Source organism: Ostrinia furnacalis, unplaced genomic scaffold (assembly GCF_004193835.3).
Source record: "Ostrinia furnacalis isolate ACB-3 unplaced genomic scaffold, ASM419383v2 OfSCF0694, whole genome shotgun sequence".
Classification (NCBI taxonomy): Eukaryota; Metazoa; Arthropoda; class Insecta; order Lepidoptera; family Crambidae; genus Ostrinia; species Ostrinia furnacalis.
The window spans coordinates 759,099-774,652 of record NW_021130933.1 but is presented as its reverse complement, the minus strand read 5'-3'; the positions used below and the strand labels follow the sequence as shown (position 1 = coordinate 774,652).

Sequence of the window (15,554 nt, the reverse complement as noted above, 5' to 3'; positions counted from 1 at the left end):
ACAATTCGCAAGGTTATGACCGGAGCACTTGGTTTCATCAAGATGGGGCTGCGTGTCAATTACTTCAACTGAGAGCATTTAGATGGTTAGAAACATGTTCCCACAAAAAAATAATTTCAGGCAGGGGTGACATCTCCTAGCCACCAGGAAGCCCTGATCTCACTCCAGAAAATTATTTTTTGTGGTGTTACATTAAGAATTAAGAATAGAATATACTTTTATAATCCAACAACCATGCAGCAACTGAAGCTGAGCATTCGGCAAATTTAAAATAGGTTTCGAGACCAGGTGATTCTGACGAACGCATTCCAAGATTTTGATGTATGTTGATCGAATGTTGTAAGCGTCAAGGAAATCTCCTGGGCGATGTAATTTAATAAAGGTACATTTAAAAATAAATTGCATTAAATTTTCTTTAAATTGCAATAGTTAAAGTTCTATAAAATGTACAGTTTTCGTTTCCTAGAATTTTCAAAAGTGAATTTTCTTCTGGGCCACCCTGTATTACCAAGCCTTGGTCTTTCTGTTTACCTTTAAGTAGTTCTTAGCTAATTATACTGGATATAGCACTTCGCATGGCTCTGTGCACACCGGTGACAAATTGTTCAGGTGAGAGAAGCTTTTCTTGCTTAAAACGGGTTTTTAACCCGAGACTATCTAATTACGATCTACTTTAATTCAAGAAAAGCTTAATGCTTTATCTCTTTTCTTTTCTTTTTCTCTTTTCTTTTCTTCTCTTTTTTTTCTTTTTCTCATTTTTTTATTTTTTGTGTTTTCATACGACGATATAATTAATTATAATCTCGCAAGAAAATAATGTAAAACTTATTTGATCTCATTGCCTGTCACCATTAACTGGATTGTTAACATGTTATATTTTATTAGAAATTGTTTGTACTGTTTTTAAACTGTTAAGTGCAATAAAAAATATTTAACAAAAACAACAATATTTACTGACCACACATTATTTTGTCTGTGTTCATATAGTGTAGGTATTTTTAAGTAATGCCTTTCCTCACCTTTTGATTAGTACGTTTTTAGTCTCTAACTCTTCAGTACATAGCGGGTTGCAATAATAATCTAGTAACTGACAGAAATATCATTAAGTTCACAATCATACTAATAACGGGATTAAAGTAACGAATTGAATTTCAAAAGTCAGTAGGTAGGGGCGGCAAAAATTGAATGGCCTACTAGCGGCAAATTTGTAAATCCGCCACTGTTACCGCTTAGTTGTCTGGTTTTAACAGAGGTTACCTATAGCCCTACTCGTTACAAAAATAATAGTTTAAATATCGCTAAAGGAACTACTTATACCTACACCTTCTTACGAAATTGATGTGTCTGTTCAGTTTTTTTTTACAATCACGGGTTAGAATATGACGCTGATATTATTTTTGGTTTTTATTATAACATTCTTTCTTCCCGACTTGAGGCCTGTTTACAGCGAAGAAGGAGAAGAATGGCAACTGCAGGATGTTAACGTGAGTAATGTTGCTACTGTACTACCTACTTTACATTACTGCATGACCTGTAAACTACTGCATCTACAGAAATTGATGCGAAAGTGTCTGTCAGAGTTTATCTTTCTATTTAGCTCATCACGAAAACGCTGCATCGATTTAAATGAAATTAGATAGAGATACCTAGTTTGAACCCGGAAAAGGACATAGGACAGTTTTTACCCAAAAATAATCCTTATGGGGGTAGAAAAGGGGGGTGCAAGTTTTTGAAACAGGGTCCCGCGTGATAAAGTTTTTCTGTGACATACTCGTACCAAACCGACATTTATAGTAAGTAAGTACGCGGGCAAAGCCGTGGGCGTGGGCAAAAGCTCTTGTTAGTTTAAAATAATTTCATAAATTACTTATCAATTCATAAAGAAAGACCTATAAAATAAAAATTAAATTCATAAAATTCATTTATTTTTGCAAATAGGCTTTTAGAAAGCACTTTTACACGTTATCAAGCAGGAACCTAAGTATAACATGACAAAGCATAGCAAGAAATACACTGAGGGCATCCTAGACAGTCCGGTATAACTATTAGATAAGCTTACACACAGTAAGTAAGTATCGACTAAGCACATACCTAATTATCTCTCATTTCAGACTGAAATCCCTGTGTCCACCATGGGTTTGAAATCGAGATCAGAATCTTTCCCATACCAATACCATGACTTCGATTTCTGCCAATCCGCGGAGACTGCATCTTCCATTGGGTCTTATCAGGATGGGCTATTCGGACCTCGTAGTCCGTATTTGATTAACTTTCTAGAAAATAAAGACTGTACACTTTTATGTAAAAAGTCATATAGCCGTACTATAAAACAGAAGCTCGAAGACTTGAAAAATGCGATAGCTTCGGATTACGAACATCGTTGGTTCGTTGATGAAAGACCCGTAAAGTGGTGCTTTATGGTCATTGGCCATGGCTTACATTGCCGCAACAGTTTTCCTGTGGGGTGCTATGTAACTCCGACTAAGGTACGTAAAGACTAGTATTATATTATCTGTGGTAAAGCATTCTGGCCATCTCCTCCTTTATTGTAAAGTAAAATAATGTAACTAATACCTACTTATTACGCTTTGTCCAGCTGTGGACGTCATTTGGCTGAAACGAACGAACGAACCTAAATCTACTTTCTTTATCTAATAGACCTAGCCATTTTGACTGTATTTTGGATTTGTGTATTGCGATTTGATACCTGATAGTGAAGTTGAACCCTAATTAATACTTCATCTTCGTATTATAATGTTTATCAACCATTTTGTCTTATGTTTAGAACACATGTCGACAAATACTGAAGAGTCCCAAAAAATACGCCTATTATTTATTCAATCACGTCGACTTGCAATTCATATACCGCAGCGAAGATACTGAAAAAGGAGACGCAGGAGCCAATCAAGGACAGATTGTACTTGTCAAGGTAAAGTTGCAGATTGTTTAAAATTTCACGTAGCGTTTGGTACCGTGGTTTGGTTGTCGATCATTGCCACTTTAAGTCGTAACTGTCATCCCAGCGCCCGTGGCAATACCATTACCTGTAAAGTAGTTATTCCTATATGCACATTTCGTTTTAGGTAGAAGCACAGATTAGGTACTAATAAGTGACTTCGGGTCTTCGGTAGTAGTCGAAAATTGCCATTGCGCAAGGAGTTCTAACTGTACTACATAGAGCTTTCTTCTGAACGTGACGCATACCTATACCTATTAGTGAAATAGGAATAAAATGATTACCTACCTCCCTAAGTACTTAATGTTCTCTTAATTTCAGGCTACACCAGCTAGCATAGACCACCGCCTCCATCCTCATCGTTCTTCACTCAGTTGTGACGGGTACACCACTCCGCTTGTACTACCTTCAATTACATATAACGGCAACTTTACCATTTCGTATACTTACAGCGTAAGTTTTTATAAAAATAACACCATGAAACGCCCATCACGATGGGATTGATTTAATGTCTAAGTTATCATTATAATTAAATTGTAACGTCAATAAAACAAATACATTCTTAATTTATTTTGTTTAATTTATAAATGTACAAACGACTGTGGTGGCACATCAAGTAATGTAATAACACATTATATCTTAATGACATTTAGACGCGATTAACTTAATTAATTAATGCACATAATCGGAAGTGTCAATAATCTCAAATAAGAATGTTTTCATTGAACTTAAATCACAATCACTTAAAAGATCAATCTCTTCTCTTAAATTATTCCTATTTATTCTTATCTATCTTGCCTTATTTCTAATTAAACTGATTGACCAAAGATATTTGATCTAATCGTTAATTAAATTGCACATATTTCGTAAATGCCATTAATTTTCCTTGTTTCGGAGACAAAACTGTACAAGTAACTTAAAATGATCAAAAATGATATGTCGTATTCTCAAATAGGGTTGCCAGATGGTCGGGATTTGACGGGACTTTCTCGATTTTTCGGACTCTAGTCTACCTACTTAAGTAAATTCTTCCGAAAACAACTTCCTACCAGGTGTACCTAATAAGAATAATTTAAAGCCTGTTTATCGACAAGGTACTGGCTGTAAAAATAAGACTTATGATTATCGCAGAGGCAGCTGTCGTTGCCGAAGCGCTTTTTTTTCCACTTCAGCGAGTGGGCCGGTGTCTTCGTCGAGGGTCTTCCCTTGGACGAAGGCCGAGATCAGGCCTAGGGCTGCGGCCGGCTGGTCTGCAGGCACCATGTGCCCTGCTCCGCGAATCATAACTTCTGTGAGGTTACCAGCTGTCTTGTAGTAACTGTGGAGATTAATGAAACAGTTTAAAAAAAAGTAAATGTGCTCCATCAGACATTGAATGGAACTGGCATGGTTAGTAGCTATGGTTTAATTCCCGAGGATGCTTTATCTATACCAGTGGTTCTTAACCTTTAAGTCATGAGGGACCATTTTCCCAATTTTCTGCCTTGCCAGGGACCACCTCAATCGGTCAAAACCAGTTTGACTGCAAAAATCATTTAAAATTGGTTTTGACCAAGGTGTGCAAGTGCACTTCGTGGACCACTTGGAATGCCTCCAGGGACCACCAGTGGTCCGCGGACCACCGGTTAAGAACCACTGATCTATACTTATTATTTTAAAAAATAGGTAAATGGAAAACAAACAAGGACTAAAGAGAACTCTTACCCAGCTAGCCTTTCATTATGGTACCATGGCTTCCGTGCCGCCTTGGCGAACTGCGCCGATCCTGAGAACGCTAGAGATTTGTACGTGTTCACAGAGGGGTGGTAAGCCACTATTATGTCCAAGTGTCCACTGAAATAGAATGAAATTATTAATTAATTACTAAATACATTAAAATTATGCCTTAAGCTATTAAAAAGACTGATATGGTACATATAGACCTACATTCTGTGAATTACTAAGGCCTAAATAATCTAGGAACCTAATGTTCTTCCTAATCATGTGAATTTTTAGGCTGTCTCCTTATCTTACACTAGCGGCCGCCCGCGACTTCGTACGCGTGAATCCCGTTTTTCCCGCTAATTCCCGTTCCCGTGGGAATTTCGGGAATTCCTTTCTTAGTGCACCTCTACGGTACCTAAGCTACGTCCCTTCCAAATTTCAAGTGCCTACGTTTAGCCGTTTAGGCTGTGCGTTGATCTGTCAGTCAGTCAGTCAGTTTCTCCTTTTATATATTTAGATGACTCCATCTTGTGGCGCAGTCATAATCATCAGGGTTGTGGGAAAGTAGAGCTACTCGTATAGTGTACTTTTCTATCAAAATACTTTTTTTTTATTTCATTAATTTATACCAAAGCAATCTTCCTAAAATTAGTAAGATATTACGACTACTTCAGAATAATGAGTGTATTGCTTGGGAAACAAGCAATACACTCACTTGTACAGCATAACCCTGTAGTTGTCCAGCAGTTCTTCCAGCCACATCTTCGCGCTGCCCATGAAGTCTGGCACCAGCTTCCTATACACCACGCCTATCGACGTAAAGTTGGTATTTCCCACGTGCAGTGCTCGTCGCACCTCCGATCTTTGAAGATACTCTGTGTAAGCGCCGTCCAGGCTGATGTCGTCTTGAAGGAAGTTGTACAAGTTGTGTAGGTGCGACTCTGTTGAGAACAGCTGCAGGAGGTAGTTGTAGTACTGAAACAAGGAAGCGAAAACGTGTGGATTTTGATAGAGCTTCGGAAAAATTACAGCCCGAAAGTTTTCGTGATTAGTTAGTAGTGTCAAGAATATCTGTCTAAAGAACTGTTTAAATCAATATCTGAATAAGTAATTCATGTCTGTAGTATACGCATAAACTCGTATAGCATGTAAGCTTTGAGCATCTCCCTATCGCTGATTCACACGACGGCTTAAACTGCACTATGGCCACGCGGTCGTTAAACGTAGGTACCTCTCTGCAGCGCCTGCAGCCTGTAGTATAGTATACACATCGCATGTGACTTACAGCATACGCTTTGAGCATCTCTCCATCGCTGATGAACTGCACGACGGCCGACTCGAACTGCGCCATGAAGTCGGCGACCCGGTCGTCTACTAGACCTGGCTCGCGCACGAAGGGGCCGTATTCGTCAGTGTCCGATAGCCATACTATGGTAGTACATGTGACTTACAGCATACGCCTTGAGCATCTCGCCATCGCTGATGAACTGCACGACGGCCGACTCGAACTGCGCCATGAAGTCGGCGACCCGGTCGTCTACTAGACCTGCCTCGCGAACGAAGTGGCTGTACCTCTGCAGCGTTTGTGGGTCGATGAAGCCGTTGCCGATCGCCATGCCCTGGGGGTCAGAATAGGTAGGGCTAGAGACTCTGGATTTACAAAAATACGTTAATAGAAATTGAAAAATTATTCCAGACCAATTTTCTGTGTAACTAAAATAAGTAAAATATTAAATTACTCATAATCACTCTGAGTTATCGGAAATTAAGGACACTTTAACATTGTACTCGTATGTTAAACAATGTTGTGATTAACTATTTATTTACATAGGTGAGTACTTACCCTCACTGTATACTTACTACTGTGTTTGTACCACATGAAGCAATAAAGATATTATGATTATTATTATTACCTAATCAAAAATTTTACCGTAAATAGCAATTATACACTCGTATGTTTCAAATTAAGTAAGTAATGATAAGGTACAGATAATTTCCTGGATGTTGTGACTTGTGTTGTGACTAGGTAACCCATAAACTTTCCACAAACGAGACACATAGTTAAACAAATAGAGCTCGAACTCTATGTAACTCACATAAAGGTTGATGGGCTCATTCTCTTCCCTGTGCCAGTGGATCTGGACGCCCAGCGATGGGATGTGCTTCCCAGCATACGACTCCCCGGCTATCGTGAGCGGGGCCTTCCTGAGTTCCGGGAATAGCGTCAAGAACTGCTGTAAGGCTGAGTATAAGTTCTCTCCAATCTGAAAAAAGAAACAAATATGCAAAAGTCGTGAGAAAACACTTGAAAAGGGATAAATAATGTAGAGTTCGAAAATCATTTTCCTCAATTGATTGGTTTGAATAAGACTAAGTAGATTAAGTTTTTTTCAGGTTTATGCTAAGGGTAGGACTTTCTGGTAAGGGTTTGGAGGAAAAAGCTCTTTAGGGTTATCAAAATAATTAATGAGAGTGCTGGCCAAGAAGTGCCTTTATTATGTTGGAAAATTAAAAATAAAAGAAAAACACACTCACTGTAGTCTGATTTGTCGCGTACCCACGATCGTCGTCCGTGAAACTGAAGCCCGTTCCGACAGGGTTGTCAATGAATAGGAGAGAATGGTTTTTACCCCATGAGTATTTGAGTTCTGTAACAAAAACAACCCTTAGGGCCTCCGCTAAAACTCGCGCACTATTCTGTATCGAAAATAGGTACAGTGCATGCGTTCATTCCATGCAATAAGTATACGTAACATAAGTAATAGGCGGGCGGGCGGGCGATTTTGGCAAAGCCCCTTGATGTTATGATGCACCTACCTATGACTCTTCTGTCTCTCTCTCTCTCTCTTCTTGATTGATAAACATACATAATTAAGTAGTTGTCTAGTGAAGAAGAAAAAGCATCTTCACAAAATACATTACCTTCTAAGTTATGGTCGTCGTTCACGAAGAAAGGCCCTATTTCGGTGAACAGCCCGTATAAAGAAGAAGCCCCCGGTCCACCCTGAAGCCATATAATCCATGGGGTGTCTTCTATAGGCTTATCCTGCACTGGGAAGTACCAGAACCACAAGTTGGCATTGTATTCTTTGTTGACCTGCGAATGAGAATCGATTATTACATAAAAAAGCTTTTCAAATATTGTAAACGGAAAAGTTTGTTTGTAAGAAGAAATCTGTGGCATTGTTAAACCTATTTTGAAAATTAATTTACCAGTAGAAAGGCTAAAACTCCCAAGTGACATAGACCGAAATTCAAGCGAGCGAAGTAGGTAAACGCTAGTTTTTGCGCAGATTTATTGATAGGAATTAGGATCTTTCTGTCGATGCAATTTAAGGTCGCGAGTAAGTTTTCTAGTATTAATTCCCAAAACTCATAAATAACAATACTCACAGTCAAATACCCAGCATAGCTGTCCATATCAGGCAGTAAATAATCAGAGTCAACTTTAGCAGCCTTCCTAGCTTCTTCTAGCTTGTTCTGCTCTATGTAAGGCGTGAGGAGCAGCGGCGACCCAGCGTCAAAGCCTGACTTGGCGCGGCTGGACTTGTAAGTGCGCTCCATGAAGGTCAGGATCGGCTCTGGAGCTTCCCCAGGGGGTAGGTCCGGCAGGAGACTCTCGCCTCCCAGCACTTGTGAGGTGCATCTATGGAAAAGTAGTCTATGGAGAATGCGAGGCTACTGTACTGTACTTTTGATAGACGCGCTCTCGTACTACTAAGTATGATTTAGTTACTTTAATAGCTACTTATTACCCGACTGCGCCGGAAGGAGGGTTATGTTGTTTGTGAATGAATTTTACTATTTCATAAAATTAGTTTTAAAAGTAAACAAATAGTTGCAAGTAACGATTTCGTACAAATTGTGTTCTTTTTTTTATTTTCCTTTCAAAATTCCTTTTTCATAAATGTAACAAACATAATTATGTTTTGAAGAACACCGCGCCGGTCATAAAATCAGAATAAAAAACAAGAAATAATGCAAAAACTTGATGTGAGATACAAATTCATTTGAAAAAATAAACATCTTTCTATCTACAGACGCGTCGTAAGCGACTTCACTTTCTCGTGTACGTTTTCTACATAATAACAACATCGTAATTCGCAAGTGCCAGTGACATAACTTTGAGTTTGTTTAGCACTGATCGGAAAGATAATGATGACTAAATTATTATGTTAATAAACTTTTACTTGTTCTTCCTTGTTAATCTTTCACAAACTTATAATAACAATAAAATTCATTTTATCATGTTTCCGAAAATTTTCTAAGAGTCTTTCTTTGATCATTTAAAAACAAAATTACCACGACTAGACTATTCGTGAGAACAATCAGCCAGTATCCAAAAAGGAAAACACATTGGCTAATTTTATGCAATGGTATAAAAGTACTGGCCGATAGGACTCTACTTACTCTACCATGAAATTCGAATAGTTTTTATTTGTACCTAAATAGGCACTGGCCACTGCGATGTCACTTGCTTTTTTTTTATGTCACTTTAAAATTCGAATAGACTCACATCAGCACCAACAGAAACGCCAACAGCATCCTGCTTCTCTTGAGCTCTAGGTAGGTCTATCCACGCTTCGTCCTGCTTCGGAGATGGGTCAGAGCGGAATGGAACCGGGGTGGTGGTCTCAGGACCCTTGTATACTCGCTCGGCTTGTTCTGCACTTGCGCCTTGAACTTGGATTTATCTCGATCTTATGTACAGGATGATTCGAAAAATTTCGCGGATAGCGAAATAAACTGTTTGCAGTTGCAGTTGTAGGTAAAAAGAACGTTTTTTTATGACTTTATTAGAAACACTATTTTTATTTAAGTATAGAAAACAACGTCAATATTACGTATTTCGGATACCTAAATAAACAGAGTTGTGATCCTGATTGCCTATTTAAAGCTTACGCCCAATTCATTATTTTACAGATTGTACTAAATGAGGGAAATTTATTCATGGGTTTTTTATCAATACCATTATTTGGTTAAATATTTGATAATCATAATATGATGCATTATAATTGGCCTTTATCGCATAAAAGTACCTACTCTTCATTACTAATATTAATTAAGTGGCAGGTGGTTCAACGTTGACAAGAATTTAAACAAAGGCTTTATCTCTTATCACTTGGGTACTTGATGTCCTGCGACCTATTACATAAAAACATTCAACTTTCTTACATAATATTAAAACAAAAATAAATAAAGGTTGTTTCCCATAACATCGGCCTAAAGAGCAGCCTGTACATAGCCGGTATCGGTAAACAGGTACTGCGTACCAATGACCTGTTTAGCATAATCCTGCTCCCACGGCCCGCGGGCCGCGATAGATTCTTGCACGATCTCAGACCGATTTGCTCTATATTTAGGATGTTCATAGTAAACATCGAATCTACGTGTGCCAGATCACTAATCAGAGCGCGGCTGATAATGGCTCATATCTATAACCCGGCTCCAATCTTGGACCCTACGCAAAACTGTCCTATTTGAGCGAATTGACTGTGTATTCCAATATAGTTCGTAACGATAGAGCGTACATAGCTTGCGTCACTGTTCTTCCTTCATTGATCAAAGGTAGCCGATTGCAGTGCGCGTGAGAAGGCAGATCGGTTTGTCGATGCGAACCTTATTTTCCCACGGTCATAAATTTTGGATGGGCCAACCCCGGCCGTTTTCCGGTTTCCCAACTGTTTAAGACGCCGAACAACGTCCAATTATGTAATTGATTAGGTCATTCTTTTGTTTTAAGGGCTCGTAAAACAAAATAACAACTTTTGATTTAAAAAATTATGGATGGTTTTTACGTGCGAATTAGGTAGGTAATTAGTTTTACGATTAATATCGAAATACTTATGCTGTTATCGATATTTGAATTTAGTTTGATTGATGCCTACTTACCTAGAAGATGTAAAAGACATTAAACTTGGTGCGAACAAAGAAAAAGTTAATAAATAGTTAAAGACTATAAGTAAACAACAAAGTAGGTTGCTTTTCTTATTATTATATTATTATTATAAAGTAAGAACAAATTATAAACCTTATCCACGCACAATATTAAAACATTACTGCTACGTTTCATCGTCCATTTACGATGGGATGAAAACATTAACTCGTTCAATAAAACAAGCATTAAACATTACACATTCATTTTATTAAAATCTCTTGAATATGGCACATTTATCTTATTATTACATTTTAATATTTAAGTAAGGGTCTGAAAGTTTAATATTTGAACGTAAATTAGCTACTTACTTAATCTTCTGCAATTGATCACTTTTCTTCCAGCATCCTCCATCTGACATATTGTGAAACTTTTGGAGGCACAATCTTGACACCGTACATACGAAATGGCAGTTATTCTTTGGCAAGGAAGTTATCCACAGTTGACTCCAAGAACTTTTTGGGCATTAAGAGTCATTCAGGGTTCATGACAGTGAAAAAAGAATACGATTCCAATATTTTCTTCTGGTACTTCCCCCACGACAGGTCGGCAGAGAAGCCATGGGTAATTTGGCTGCAGGGAGGACCAGGGTTTTCGTCTCTGGTCGGACTCTTTCATGGTGTAGGGCCTTTGAAAATTGAGGACTCTAAAGGTACAGTGGTAACGGCAAGTCGTTATAAGAAATACTTAGGTCATAATTAAACTTGTGCTTAATTAATCCAAATCTTTTAGTAAATCTACAAAAAGGAACGTGGGCAAATGACTATTCTCTGCTATTTGTGGACAATCCTGTCGGCGCCGGCTTCAGCTATACGCGCGACGACAGAGGCTATACGAGTGGGCAAGACGAAGTAAAAACATACCTTTCTTTAAACCATTATTTTATTATCAGCCTACTTAGTCCAATGCTGGACATGCCTCCTCTATGCATATGCAATGACTTTCTCAAGAAAGTAACTCGATAATCCAGCAATCATCTTTCTTTCAAGTATATTATCAATGCTCTTATTAAATTACCACCTACTATTATTAAAAGACTTTATCAATACTAATAGATCGGTGAACAGCTGCTAGAGTTCCTGGTCCAGTTCCTCCAAGTGTTCTCAGAGCTGCAGGATGCGCCCCTGTTCATCGCAGGGCAGTCTTACTCAGGGAAATACGTGCCGACTCTAGGACTCTACATCCACAGATACAGGAGTAAAGGGGGACGTATCAATTTGAAGGTATGCAGGATCATTGACCACTCTTTTATCGTGGTATTGACCTTAGTAAGCAGTGCCATAATGCTTCAGATGGATAGTTATTATAACCTGTAGCACAGGTTATAGAAGTAGCTTCACGTGTAAAAATAATTTTATGTCTTAGATTAGTTATTCTAAGTTCAAAGATTAGGATGTTTATCGTGTTTTAAGTTTTTATACTAAATATTTAAATAAATAGTTGCCTATCCAGAGTAAACAACTAAGAAAGTTTTGTTACAAACTACGAAATACAATTTGGTGCCCATACATGATTGACTTGCTATAAGGTAGGTACTATACATATAGTTAGTTACTCATCTACTAATTAACTCAGGAAAGCATTAACATTCTTCCTCAACGTTACAAACTAAGTATGTATAATGACTTTGTATCCATCTGTATGTTGAGATATTTGAATGTCTTGCTCTGAGGCTAGGAAACAATTTCCTCTATCAGTATCCTTCTTTATTTGAATGCTCATTTATATGATAATAACATTCCAGGGCATATCTATTGGCAACGGCCTGATCGACCCAAGGAACCAGGTCGCTCACAGCGAGCTCTGCAGCCTTCTTGGTCTATTGGGAATCGACGATTGTCACAGGCTGCTGAAAATAGAGAGAGAATGTATTGCGTATTTGGACAGAAGCAGGATGATCGACGCTGCTAATGTAAGAACACTTCGTTCATTCGTTTCAGCCGAATGACGTCCACTGCTGGACAAATGCATCCACCAAGGATTTCCACAAAGACCGGTCCTGGGCCGCTCGCCTCTAGGCACCTCCCGCGACCTTCACCAGATCGTCGGTCTACATAGCGGAAGGCCTAGGCCCACACATTTACTTTGACAACAATCAAAGAACATTTTTGTGTCATACTGTGTCATACTGCTTATATGAAACTAAAATTCCTAATTTTACACGTACAACTACACCACTAACTTTGCATTTTACTCGTAGCATTGCACTTAGCATTGCAATAACTCTCAAATTTATAAATTAGGCGTGTGTTTCAAGATGCGAAGCTGCGAATGCACACTGCAGTGTGCAGAGGCGTCTCCAGCCCATGTAGTGCCAATGTGCAGGTCAGCTTCAATAAAATGCGCCCTATCTCCAAATCGTTATTTTCTTGTATTTTATCTCATTCAGAAATTCAACGAGTCAATAGAATTTATAAAAGCCAAGAGCGGCGTAAACGTCTACAATCTGGATAAGGATCCGATGTCCACTGCCTTCCCTTTAGAGGCGTTTGTGAACCGCGCGGATGTGCGTGAGTGGATCCACGTGGGTGAAACTACCTTCAATCTGAACAATCAGCACGTGTACAACAAGATGCTGCCCGACTTCATGAACACCACCAGGCCGTTTGTGGAGGAGCTCTTGGAACATTACGGGGTGTTGTGTTATAGGTAAGGTTTAACACTAACGACAGTCATAACTTGATTTAAGCGTTGATGCAATCGATTTATTTTAATCTATTTAGATCGATTGGCTGATTAGCTCTACACTTTTTCACAAAAAAGTTGTAAGATTTAAGTACCTAATATGAAACTATCGCTGCAATGCTCGGCTCGGTTAACGAAACTGTACGGAAAGCTGCAGTCCGCCAGGGATGGCGCCGTATTGCAAGGAACATCACCCATCGTGATTCACAATGATGACTACGACCAATCTGGCAAGAGTGAAACTAACATTTTATTGTTTCTATGGTCATCTTCGATATTTTAATTTTATTTATTTATTTATTTATTTATTTATTTAATGAGCATAATCACGGTAATAATATCATACAGTATTGTAACTTCATATAAACAGACGAAACGAGAACTTTCTTTCGAAATTCAAATCTTGGTATGCGCTCGGTATGCAAAAGTCGGGGGTGTCGCGAATGTGCCAAATGGACGTCGGTGGCCAAGTGTTAAAAATGACAAAACTGATTGAATTTGACTGACTGTCATTTACGGTCAAATTCCAAAACCAGCTTTTGCCCACGACTTCGCCCGCCCAAAATTAAAGTAACAGATTATTATGATTATTAAAGTTTCAAAATAAGTAGTTTTTCCTAAATTAAATCTACTAATCACAAAACGACACACATTTTTAACATATTCCATTCACAAAGTATTTTGTTTGTCTAACTAAATAAAAAAATACAATCACAAAACTAGATAGAAATTCTAAGTAGGCAGATGTAATTAAACTGGGTAATGTAGGTGGGCAGCCCTATCGCATGTTGTCACACTGTGACGTACCGCGCGACTGTTGACATTTATTTCAAAAATATGGCCGAGTTGGAATACTATATAGATAGTTATTACCGTGGCATAATGCAGCTAAGTCTATCATCGTGCACTTGTAGAATATAAAAGAGAGGTTGTGTTAATAACTTTAATAAATTAATGACTTCAAGTGATTCAGATTGACGCCGTAGAGCTGCGTCAACTAAGGCTGGGTTGCACCATCTTACTTTAACTATGACAAACGTCAAAAATCTGTCAAACTCCATACAAAATGCACCGGTCATCGTCATAGTTACCGTTAAAGTTGGTGGGTGCAACTCAGCCTACGGATTTTAATATGTGATATTATCTTCACGTTAGTAATGTATACCTTTTCCCACTAGTGGTCAACTGGACGTCATCCTGCCGTACGCTCTGTCCAAGCGAGTGTACTCACAGCTGCGCTGGTCGCGACGCAAGCAGTATGAAGATGCGCCGCAGATGCGCCTGCGCAAGTCCAGCAATGGAGCAGTTGTTGCGTAAGATTGTACTAATTTTCTTTAGTCTTACCTAGTCCTACTGTACCCAGCCTTACTAACTTACCTTCCACCATCTTACTTAAACTTTGACAAACGTCAAAAATCTATCAAACTCCATACAAAAAGCAACGGTTATCGTTATAGTTAAGTACGGTCAAAGTTAGGTGGGCAACTCAGCCTAGTGTAGTCAGAATGGCAAACTGTCAAAAAAAATCGCTGGCATCCACATCGGCTCACTTATTTAAGAGCTAATTGCTGATAAACTTGAATTGATGAACCGATTTTGATAAAACGTGTTTAAGAACCACAGCCGATAAGCCTTCTTTTAAATAAAATAATTAATAAAGAAAAATCAAATAAAAATAAAATAAATATAAAATCGCTTCCATATCGTTTCACCCGTACTTATACGTTCAAAACTTATCTTCGATTATAAAAAAGTATCAGGTTTCCCCTAAGGTTAACTTAACTGGAGGAGAATGCCAAAAGGCATTAAATTCGCCGCATGTACTGTGTTTCATGTGCATGTAACATAAGTTTTATTATGTATACTTTGTTTCAGCTACCGGCAAAGTGGCGGCAACTTCGTAGACGTGGTGATCCGACACGCGGGCCACATGGTGCCGAGCGAGCAACCAGAGCTCTTTCGATTTGTGCTGAAGGCGTTCATAGAAGAATTTAAATGAATTATCATTACTATTAACAATATTTATATGATCTTAACTAGGTTTAAAATAAATAGCTAAATAAAAGTTTCATGCAAGAGTCATAAAGAGGCAGAGGATAGGAACTTAGAATTTCGTTGAATAGAACTCTGTGATTGGTACATGTGTCACCCTGTGCGTCCACGCGCCCTGTGAGACCTCATAGTAATGTTTGTGAATACGGGCGTTAGGATACTCTACATTTCTCCGCTGGTTATTTTTGTTATACAGTGTGAGTCACGTTAAAGTGTACATAT

General features: G+C 38.5%; 3 protein-coding genes across 3 annotated transcripts; 2 read left to right on the top strand and 1 right to left on the bottom strand.

Annotated features, from left to right (window-relative positions):
- The first annotated feature begins 1,241 nt into the window (after positions 1 to 1,241).
- On the top strand, positions 1,242 to 3,522 carry LOC114349636 (transmembrane 9 superfamily member 2-like). The gene is made up of 4 exons (XM_028300092.1): positions 1,242 to 1,484; positions 2,112 to 2,486; positions 2,786 to 2,929; positions 3,278 to 3,522. The coding sequence occupies exons 1-4, from the start codon at positions 1,380 to 1,382 to the stop codon at positions 3,458 to 3,460; spliced, it is 807 nt and encodes a 268-aa protein (XP_028155893.1). The 5' UTR covers positions 1,242 to 1,379; the 3' UTR covers positions 3,461 to 3,522.
- Positions 3,523 to 3,552: 30 nt separating this feature from the next.
- On the bottom strand, positions 3,553 to 9,437 carry LOC114349635 (venom serine carboxypeptidase). Its single transcript, XM_028300091.1, has 9 exons — positions 9,177 to 9,437; positions 8,054 to 8,306; positions 7,583 to 7,757; positions 7,196 to 7,308; positions 6,757 to 6,924; positions 6,112 to 6,279; positions 5,376 to 5,635; positions 4,661 to 4,789; positions 3,553 to 4,274 (listed from the first exon to the last, which is right to left on the bottom strand). Exons 1-9 carry the CDS (start codon positions 9,203 to 9,205, stop codon positions 4,079 to 4,081), a joined length of 1,491 nt encoding a protein of 496 aa, XP_028155892.1. The 5' UTR covers positions 9,206 to 9,437; the 3' UTR covers positions 3,553 to 4,078.
- Positions 9,260 to 15,279, top strand: LOC114349569 (venom serine carboxypeptidase-like). The gene is made up of 8 exons (XM_028299982.1): positions 9,260 to 9,285; positions 10,940 to 11,247; positions 11,328 to 11,446; positions 11,651 to 11,818; positions 12,340 to 12,507; positions 12,985 to 13,244; positions 14,459 to 14,593; positions 15,156 to 15,279. The coding sequence occupies exons 1-8, from the start codon at positions 9,260 to 9,262 to the stop codon at positions 15,277 to 15,279; spliced, it is 1,308 nt and encodes a 435-aa protein (XP_028155783.1).
- The last annotated feature ends 275 nt before the right edge of the window (positions 15,280 to 15,554 follow it).